Source organism: Eschrichtius robustus, chromosome 6 (assembly GCF_028021215.1).
Source record: "Eschrichtius robustus isolate mEscRob2 chromosome 6, mEscRob2.pri, whole genome shotgun sequence".
NCBI lineage: Eukaryota > Metazoa > Chordata > Mammalia > Artiodactyla > Eschrichtiidae > Eschrichtius > Eschrichtius robustus.
Window position 1 is genome coordinate 54,000,352 of NC_090829.1, and position 10,972 is coordinate 54,011,323.

The 10,972-nt window shown below is 36.7% G+C and overlaps 1 protein-coding gene across 6 annotated transcripts in view; it reads left to right on the forward strand.

The window, feature by feature from the left end:
- NLGN1 (neuroligin 1) overlaps nucleotides 1–9,542 on the forward strand; it is a 713,955-nt gene extending 704,413 nt beyond the window's left edge. For 3 of the 6 annotated variants that reach the window (XM_068547421.1, XM_068547424.1, XM_068547425.1), the window contains 3 exons: nucleotides 3,485–3,670; nucleotides 7,128–7,917; nucleotides 8,720–9,542. In XM_068547421.1, the coding sequence (XP_068403522.1) occupies nucleotides 3,485–3,670; nucleotides 7,128–7,917; nucleotides 8,720–9,542 (1,799 nt within the window). Of the gene's footprint in view, nucleotides 1–3,484; nucleotides 3,698–7,127; nucleotides 7,918–8,719 lie in introns of all 6 variants that reach the window. The other 3 variants (XM_068547420.1, XM_068547419.1, XM_068547423.1) reach the window with 1 other exon arrangement.
- Nucleotides 9,543–10,972: the final 1,430 nt, after the last annotated feature.

Below are 10,972 nucleotides of genomic sequence, written 5' to 3' on the forward strand. Positions count from 1 at the left end.
TCCACTCTCGCCACTATTATTCAACATAGCTTTGGTAGTCCTAGCCATGACAATCAGAGAAGAAAAAGAAATAAAAGGAATCCAAATTGGAAAAGAAGAAGAAAAACTGTCACTGTTTGCAGATGACATGATACTATACATAGAGAATCCTAAAGATGCCACCAGAAAACTACTAGAGCTAAGTAATGAATTTGGTAAAGTTGCAGGATAAAAAATTAATGCACAGAAATCTCTTGCATTCCTATACACTAATGATGAAAAATCTGAAAGAGAAATTAAGGAAACACTCCCATTTACCACTGCAACAAAAAGAATAAAATACCTAGGAATAAACCTACCTAGGGAGACAAAAGACCTGTATGCAGAAAACTATAAGACACTGATGAAAGAAATTAAAGATGATACCAACAGATGGAGAGATATACCATGTTCTTGGATTGGAAGAATCAATGTTGTGAAAATGACTATACTATCCAAAGCAATCTACAGATTCAATGCAATCCCTATCAAATTACCAATGGCATTTTTTACAGAAGTAGAACCAAAAATCTTAAAATTTGTATGAAGACACAAAAGACCCCAAATAGCCAAAGCAGTTTTGAGGGGAAAAAAGCGGAGCTGGAGAAATCAGACTCCCTGACATCAGGCTATACAACAAAGCTACAGTAATCAAGACAACATGGTACTTGCACAAAAACAGAAACAGATCAATGGAACAAGATACAAAGCCCAGAGATAAATCCACGCACCTATGGTCAACTAATCTATGACAAAGGAGGCAAGGATATACCATGGAGAAAAGACAGTCTCTTCAATAAGTGGTGCTGGGATAACTGGACAGCTACATGTAAAAAATGAAATTAGAACACTCCCTAACACCATACACAAAAATAAACTCAAAATGGATTAGAGACCTAAATGTAAGACCGGACACTATAAAACTCTTAGAGGAAAACATAGGAAGAACACTCTTTGACATAAATCACAGCAAGATCTTTTTGGATCCACCTCCTAGAGTAATGGAAATAGAAACAAAAATAAATGGGACCTAATAAAACTTCAAAGCTTTTGCACAGCTAAGGAAACCATAAGCAAGACGAAAAGACAACCCTCAGAATGAGAGAAAATATTTGCAAATGAATCAACAAAGAATTAATCTCCAAAATATATAAACAGCTCATGCAGCTCAATATTAAAAAAAACAAACAACCCAATCCAAAATGGGCAGAAGACCTAAATAGACATTTCTCCAAAGAGGACATACAGATGGCCAAGAAGCACATGAAAAGCTGCTCACCATCACTAATTATTAGAGAAATGCAACTCAAAACTACAATGAGGTATCACCTCATGCCAGTTAGAATGGGCATCATCAGAAAATCTACAAACAACAAATGCTGGAGAGGGTGTGGAGAAAAGGGAACCCTCTTGCACTGTTGGTGGGAAAGTAAATTGATACAGCCACTATGGAGGACAGTATGGAGGTTCCTTAAAAAACTAAAAATAGAACTACCGTATGACCCAGCAATCCCACTACTGGTCATATACCCAGAGAAAACCATAATTCAAAAAGACACATGCACCCCAATGTTCATTGCCGCACTATTTACAATAGCCAGGTCATGGTAGCAACCTAAATGCCCATCGACAGACGAATGGATGAAGAAGATGTGGTAAATATATAGAATGGAATATTACTCAGCCACAAAAAGGAATGAAATTGGGTCATTTGTAGAGACGTGGGTGGATCTAGAGACTGTCATACAGAGTGAAGTAAGTCAGAAAGAGAAAAACAAATATTGCATATTAACGCATATATGTGGAACCTAGAAAAATGGTACAGATGAACCGGTTTGCAGGGCAGAAATTGAGACACAGATGTAGAGAACAAACGTATGGACACCAAGCGGGGAAAGCGGCGGGGGGGGGTGGGGGTGGGGGTATGATGAATTGGGAGATTGGGATTGACATGTATACACTGATGTGTATAAAATGGATGACTAATAAGAAACTGCTGTATAAAAAAATAAATAAAATAAAATTCAAAAAAAAAAAAACCAGATCCCCAGTAAAACCTGGAGGGCTTCAAAACGCAAACAGGGCAGACACTTGAGTGGAGAAAGACTTACTCTTAAATTCCAGGGTTGGCGAGAAAAGCAGTGGGCAACAACAGGCTCAACGAGGGTATCACACTTGTTTGCCACCAAGCTGGAAGTCGTCAAGGGTCTTCTCTGGATCCCCATGCAGCCTATCAAAAGGTTGATCTAAAACAAATAGACTGCCAGCTATTTCTTCAGTAAAAATGGGTTTGTTTGGGATCAACAAAGAATTGCTGTTTGGGGTCTACAACCATGGCAAGCCACATGCAAGTCCCCCCACAGCAAGGAGAGGAGAACTTTTTTAAAAGGGGGAAAAGGAAGCTGGGAGGGCTGTAGTAAACAAAGAGCCCATTGGAGGAATTGAGAGTTTGAAGTAGAGTGGCTTTTCACTGGCTGAGTTTTGAGAGTCTCTCATTGGCTGAGCTCTTGCCAGGCAAGGAAAGTTTTTGTTCTTCCTGCTGAGCTCTGCTATTGCCATAGGGCATGAGAGCTTCCCTTTCTGACCTCCCAATTCTATTTTAATTGAGATTTCTTTTCATTAATTTTAGACTGTTCTTCTCCTTTTTTCTTCAATTGCCTTTTCCACTCTGTCAGTTTAGATCTTTGTAACGTCTCACCACCTCCATTCTTTCTATTATTCAACATATATTTGTTTTCATTATTAAATTCACTACAAAATGGAGCTTTGAGTATTGGAGAAATAGGAATCTCCACTTTTCAAAAATCTTCAAATATTCTACACTGTTTTCTAGTTGAGCACATCTCCTCAGTTTAGCATTTAGGGCGTTCTAAAATGTAACCTCGAATTACATCAGGTACAGTGATTCTTAACCATGAAGGCATCATCAATTAAAATGTGCATACACCTATATATGCAAAGAGTTGCATATAATTTTATGCACGAGTCTTGGAAAAATACCCCTGCTCTATACCATCATATCCTGCCACTCTGCCACATATACCGTAAATTCCAACCATATTAGACCACGAGCAACTTGAGGACTGACAGTATTTACTCAAAAGCACGTTCTCATACACCCCATGATACTATCCCAAATATCTCCACCAGGTAACTTGGCCCTTAGAATATCTCCCTTGAGGTCTTTCAGAATGTTTTCATTCTCTTTATCTGCCCCCTGTTACCTGTTACCTGGATAACTTGGGAACATTTGGGGAAGATAAATGTCATTCTTCAGATTTTAGTCTCTGCTATTCTTCCTAAAGTAAATTATGTTATTCTGGTGGGAAATAATTTTTTACTAAAGAACTTGGATTGTACTCATCTTGATGAACACAGGCTTCAATTTTATTTAAATTTGATGTCTATTTGATTCATGTGAACTCAAAAGGGTGTTCTTTGATGTCTTTTTATTTCTGTTTTCCAGGTTTCTTGAGCACAGGGGATCAGGCTGCAAAAGGAAACTATGGACTCCTTGATCTCATACAGGCTTTAAGATGGACTAGTGAGAATATTGGATTCTTTGGTGGTGACCCCTTAAGAATCACTGTTTTTGGATCTGGTGCTGGGGGTTCATGTGTCAATCTGCTGACTTTATCCCATTATTCTGAAGGTAACCGTTGGAGCAATTCAACCAAAGGTATTATGCAGGTTGCAAATTTTGACAATTTTGGTGTCTGCATGCCACGACCATCAGTAGTATGTGATGCTCTGTATATATTTCTCTGTTTAAACTAAGTGTTAGGTTGAACTCAATAACTGTTTAAAACTTTGTTTCTTCAGCTTCTCTTTGCATGTTTAAATTTTTGTCAAACTCTTTTCTTTGTCTCCTGTGGAGCTTGGTATGGATGCCCTTTCAAACATACTTCAGAATAATTAGCATTACAGTACTTTCCTCTCCTCCAAAGGGTGATTTTGGGGAAAATCAAAGATGTTCACAGTTCTGTTATCTCTGTTTATTCAGTAATCAAAATCAAAGACAAGGGTTTTTTTTCATTATTTTTTTAATGCAAGGCTTGTATATAATCTATTTTCTAGATAGTAGATGTTTTAAACCCTTTACCAGTATGAAGATAATACGGAAGCAGTTGTAAGCTAGTTTGTCTGGAAACGTGATTTTCACTTGTCTGAGTAGAGAATGGACGTTTGATTATTTTGCATGCGTGATCCAAAATTGTCAAAGCATCAAGGTCACTAGTAGAGCTTTTGATTAAAAAGAAAAATATGTTTGAATTTGTGCTTTTTCTATTTTCAACTCCAAAAGTGTTAATTTTTTTTCCCCTGAAGCCTGGCAAAGCAGCATGGAGCACTGAGGCTGCTTAAATCCATGAAATATTGTTCTTGCCTCCATTTTCTGGCCTTGACATCCTTTTTCCAAAATGCCTGCCCAAGGCTTATCATGCTGGTCTTTATGGACTCCTATTTTACCATGAGTTTAGTCACCCATTCTTATAGCATTATTAACTTGAAATATCCACAAGAACAGAGGTGTTTTGTTGGAGAAGTCTGTAAAACAAATACTTTCTCTCCATTATACATACACAATAGGCAGGAAAATAGAGAATATACATCAGCATAGACCATCTTGTATTTTCTGCTTTTCCATCGTCATTTTATATATATTAAGAAAGTATACACTGTCAATTCTTAAGAAGCTTAAGAATGAAGCTTCTTAATTTGTAAGACTGAGTTTTATGATATGAGCACCAGACATAGAATATTTGTTTTTGGTATCAAAGACACATTAATGTGGAATTTCAAAATAACAGTCATTAAATGAGTTTGTATATTTGGAGGATCATATATTATTATAGACTTAATTTATAGACATAGTTTATGTAACATCTCATTTGTATTAGTAGAGTTCTGAACCGAGATGACAAAATGACACATGTGTGAGAACTCTTTCAATTGTATAGAGATTTTGGTCTGCAGTGAAATGACTTATTTTGAAATAACAAACGTCGTTGCTGTTGTTTCTCTTAATTGAACAGATTAGATTGTTCTAGCCTGAGGACTATACGAACGCCAGTACTTATCTAGGATAACATTGGACAATCTGTTCAGACTTCTTAGGATCATTTGGTCTCAAATGCTCTTTGCGCTGATTTTTTCTAAAACTTTTTCTAAATGTAAAGTGAACATGGGCACCAAAGCCATTTTCAGCCAGTATAACACTAGCATTGCATAAAGAGATGAATCAATTAGTTCATCAGCTAGCATTGCTATTCATCAACTCATAATGTGGTAAACAGTGGCAAATGGCTATGCAAACAATTGAAAATACAGCATTCCATCACACTCTTCAAGGAAATCTGTCCATGCCTGGCTAGATGAATGGACTTACGTTTGATCTAGTCATAAGTTTATCTCTATTAACGAAGCTGCCTGAATTGACCAGGAGATGCTCAGAAGAGGTCTTGAAGTCATCAGGCTAATTTTATCTCCATTGCAGACATAGACTTTAAGGTCTGGGAACTTCCCAGAGCTGCAACAGTGCTCAGGCCTGTATCTATCAGGAGTCAACCACACATAACAAGCACTCTCGCTGACAATAGAATATGTGGTTTTTCCCAGTATCATCTAGATGGCATATTTCAGACTATATCAAATGTGATGTGTATTGTCCTTAAAACCTTTTTTGGTATATTTAATTAATGTCATTAAGTCCCTAAAATGGGAAAGAATCTTATAGAAATCTTATTTTAGCTATAAAGTTTTTAAGCAGTACAATATTTCTCTGAGCAAATGTTGACAAACACATAGCCTATATAATTTTTTTAAATTATTTGTATTTATATTATTTGCTCTGGCAAACTTTGCTCTAGCAAACTGAAAATATGTTCATAAAGATGTCAGAAACCAAAACAAATTTAAATTAGTATTGTCTGACTTTTTGAAGATTTTTATAATTATCTAGGAACATATTACAGACATTTTGAATACATATATGTGTTTGGAGAAAAAATGAAAACTTTGCTTCTAATACAGTCATTACTTTAACACCTTTGTGAAAGAGTTCTTACACATTAACACATATGAATGATTGAGCATGTGTTTGAATAACTGAACTACAAAGCTGTATTTGGAAATTGACAATAAATGTAATTTTTTTAATAAAATAGATAAATTATATTTTTAAAACAAGAATTTTATTAGAGAATACCTTAATAAGTAAAGTTCATTTATAAATTTGAATGGTATGCAGCTCTTATCAATCTGCATATGGGACCATGATTTATAATTCTTAAATGTAATTAAGTGAAAAGCAGTGGACCATGTACTTTTCATCTTTTATGATAAAATATAGCAGTGCACATTCAACAGTGGAAAAAGTTAAATAACCCCCCCCCCCACTAAATCCTTCTGCTGATGGCTTTTTCTTTAACCTAGTGAAAATACTTCAAATGTTATAACTTCTTCTGAAAGATGAATATTCAGCATACTATGTCTGACATAAAGAGCTGGAAAGAGTATGTCTAAAGTGATATTCTGTTTCGTGTGCCTTTAGGGCCATCCCCAGGGTATTAGCAAATTCCCAGCCCCAGTAGTTATGTGAGGTCTGAACAATGTTTTTTCAGATAAAATCTGATTAAAACAAACACACAGAGCCATTTTGAAGGAAGATGCTTGCAGCCAAATTGGAGGAAATATCCTCAAAAGACAATACAAAGTCTGATGATGAGTTAAAGGGGAGAGAGTTAGCCGCATCTGGTTGGCTATGATAACAGTGTAGGTGTTTACATGCTGAGCAAATAAATATTTGGGCCTTTTTGCCACAAGTATTTCCACACTCTCCTTCTCTCCTTGCTTACTGCCTTTTTGAGACGTTGCACAACTTAGATCTCTTGATCCCAAAGTAGTTGCTACTCAAAGCAGATGACTTAGGTCCACCTCTCGTATTCATTATACCCTGGGGATGACTTTATGTACCTTCTCTTAAGCAAAACTGTCTCTATCTCCCTGTTTCTTGAGTCATATCTGGGACATGTCTCAAATATCAGATTTTATTGTTTTACCACAGCATTATTCAAAGGTCATCTGAAACTCTTTGTTGTTTTTTCCTATAGGACTTTTTCAACGAGCAATAGCTCAAAGTGGAACTGCCCTTTCCAGCTGGGCTGTTAGTTTCCAACCTGCAAAATATGCTAGAATGTTGGCCACAAAAGTTGGTTGCAATGTTTCAGATACAGTAGAGTTAGTGGAATGCCTACAGAAGAAGCCTTACAAAGAACTTGTTGACCAAGATATTCAACCAGCACGATACCACATAGCCTTTGGACCTGTGATTGATGGTGATGTAATACCAGATGATCCTCAGATATTGATGGAGCAAGGAGAGTTTCTCAACTATGATATAATGTTAGGAGTTAACCAAGGGGAAGGGTTAAAATTTGTTGAAAATATAGTAGATAGCGATGATGGTATCTCCGCTAGTGATTTTGACTTTGCGGTTTCTAATTTTGTTGATAACTTATATGGATACCCTGAAGGCAAAGATGTTTTGAGAGAAACCATTAAATTCATGTATACTGACTGGGCTGACCGTCATAACCCTGAAACCAGAAGGAAGACATTATTAGCTTTGTTTACGGACCATCAGTGGGTGGCACCAGCTGTAGCTACAGCAGATCTTCACTCAAACTTTGGTTCACCCACATATTTCTATGCCTTTTACCATCATTGCCAAACAGATCAGGTTCCAGCTTGGGCTGATGCAGCTCATGGTGATGAGGTTCCCTATGTACTAGGAATCCCCATGATTGGACCTACAGAGTTATTTCCTTGCAATTTCTCCAAAAATGATGTGATGCTGAGTGCAGTCGTAATGACATACTGGACAAATTTTGCTAAAACTGGGTATGTACCTAAGGAATGAAGTTTGCTATAATTTAATTAAAATATCCTCTTAAGCACTTAAAAAATACGTATTTTGTGTCCAAATGATTTAATTTAATAGATAAATACCAACGATACATTAAGTTCCTTTATTCAAAATTTATATTTGTGGTGTTTCAAAAAAATCACTGCTTTATTCTTCCTTTGTCAAGTTTATTAAGACAGTCATACCTTTATTGCATTACTCAATAATTAAATTTATCTTGTTTTTTTAATTACACAGGACTTCTTATTATTGTTATTCAATAGTGACAAATATTTTATAAAGATTTTTCAATTTACAGTACTGTATGCCTTTTGATCCTCCCAACTACCTTGTGAGGTGAGCAGCTCAGATACTATAATCCCATTTTACAGAAAAGGGACGTTAGGCTACGAGAGCTTTACCTAGATATTCATATGTTTAGCGTACAGCAGCATCAGGACTCAAATCCTCACCTGCCAATTCCAAATGCCCGGGTTTTTCCAATGCTGTCTCTGCTAGCTTGCCTATGAGACAACTCATATGTACACGAATTTTTAAATCTTTGGGTATATAGCAGCCCGTGGGTAGAGAGAACAAGAATGTGAGATTTACTTATACTACAGTATCATCCAACAACCTGCCTGAGCTGGGATTGATACTTCTAAATTGACCCAAATTATGTTAAAACACAGTCTAAAGCCTGGCTGAGTTCACCCTCTTCAATTAGATGTTAAACCAGTATTATTTTGATTTTTAAAAGAATAAAACAATTTTTTTCTCATAATTTCTCTTTTCCAGTGACCCAAATCAACCAGTCCCTCAAGACACAAAATTCATCCATACCAAACCCAACCGCTTTGAAGAAGTAGCATGGACCAGATATTCCCAGAAAGACCAACTTTATCTCCATATTGGATTAAAACCAAGAGTTAAAGAACATTACAGAGCCAATAAAGTAAACCTCTGGTTGGAGCTGGTACCTCATCTGCATAATCTCAATGACATTTCTCAGTATACCTCGACAACAACTAAAGTGCCATCAACTGACATCACTTTCAGACCTACGAGAAAAAATTCTGTATCTGTCACATCAGCCTTTCCCACTGCCAAGCAGGATGATCCCAAACAACAACCGAGTCCATTTTCAGTGGATCAAAGGGACTACTCAACAGAGCTGAGCGTCACTATTGCAGTTGGAGCATCACTGCTGTTTCTGAACATCTTGGCCTTTGCAGCCCTGTACTACAAAAAGGATAAGAGGAGACATGATGTTCACAGGAGATGCAGCCCTCAGCGCACGACTACGAATGATCTGACCCACGCACAAGAAGAGGAGATCATGTCCCTCCAAATGAAGCACACCGACTTGGATCATGAATGTGAGTCCATCCATCCACATGAGGTGGTTCTTCGGACCGCCTGCCCCCCAGATTACACACTAGCTATGAGGAGGTCACCTGATGATGTTCCCTTAATGACACCCAACACCATTACAATGATTCCCAACACTATACCAGGGATTCAGCCCTTACACACGTTCCATACATTTACCGGAGGACAGAACAATACTCTGCCCCATCCTCATCCCCACCCCCACTCACATTCAACAACCAGGGTATAGCCAGATAGGAGAAGCAAACTCTATTTTTTTTGATGGATTGCAGTAAAAGATTACTGAAGATTCCTTGGCTTTCAACCTACAAGACGCTTACTATTTAAATAAGGAGGAATATTATGTGAATATACATATCAAGAACTTTGGGGGATTTGAAAAAAACATGAATTGTACATATATACACAAATCAACTTGAAAAACGAATTTCAATTGCTTGAAGCAATTGTTCTGAATGATACTTTCTCATTCACATTCAAGAATTAATTTTTTGAAGATTTCTGTTACATGATGGAATTAGGCATGTGGAACACCAAACAGGAAAGAACTATGTCTGAAATATAAAATACAAAAAATTAAAAAAACAACCATGAATATGCACAAGGGACACACCAATGGAATGTCAGATAATTTTCACCAGTTTTTATTTGGAGCTGTTTTATTGTGTAGACCATATTTACATATTTGGATAAGTACACAAAGCACCAATGCTGTTAATGGCCTTAGCGGAGGCTCATGCTGAAATTTGCCAGTAAAACAACGAAGTTTAAAGACTGGCAGGTACAACATTATCACATAAGTGCTGTCAGTATAAAGTTGTGGGGATAAAGGAAACTGGATATTTTTAGCACGATGTGCATGATAATTTATATGCTTGGTGGCTGTGCTGCTGATTAAGCCGTAATTAAAATTCTTCTCATCCCATTGGAGTTTTTAATAGAAGCTTCCTCCATCAATTGGCAGAACCTCAAGAAGATTTTAAGGGGCAAAAGTAATTACAATAAAATAATTCACAGTAGTTTTGATGATAGACGGAATTAGTTATGAAAGGTATTTGAAGAAACTATAGGTATAGTGGTGAATACTCGCTGATATGAATCCCAGAAAAAAAATTCCTATGTTTTTAATATTCTTTTCATTCCCATCTAAGTACTTCATGGAAATATAACCCTAACTGGACATGTGTTACAGGATCTATACTTTGCTGTGGTTTTTGTTACTCTGTATTTTGTTCTTTTTGGTAAGGTGAAGTGTGTCCAAAGAGTTACTTACTAGTCTTTTATGATATAAGGATGCCCCAAATTACCACTCTGATTACAGTTCTCAGTTCATTGATTTACTCATGTTGCATGACAAAATGTTTACTAATAATAACTCAATATAGAGTTATGTCCCTTCTCATGTCACTTATCTTTCTCACTGAGGTTCATTCACTGGAATTTATTCACGCAATCTCAGTAGAGTGCAACGTAGATGCAAAACCTAGAAGGAGAGTCAACACCTGGAGGATTTTAGTCTTACACACGCGTGTGATTTTAAATGAATATTCTAAGACTACAGGAAACTCTTCATCCCCCTGTTGTTTACCAGTAACAGTATATCGCAGACCTTTCCAAATGTTTGTATATGTAATCAGATGTACATTTGTATTAAAAAAA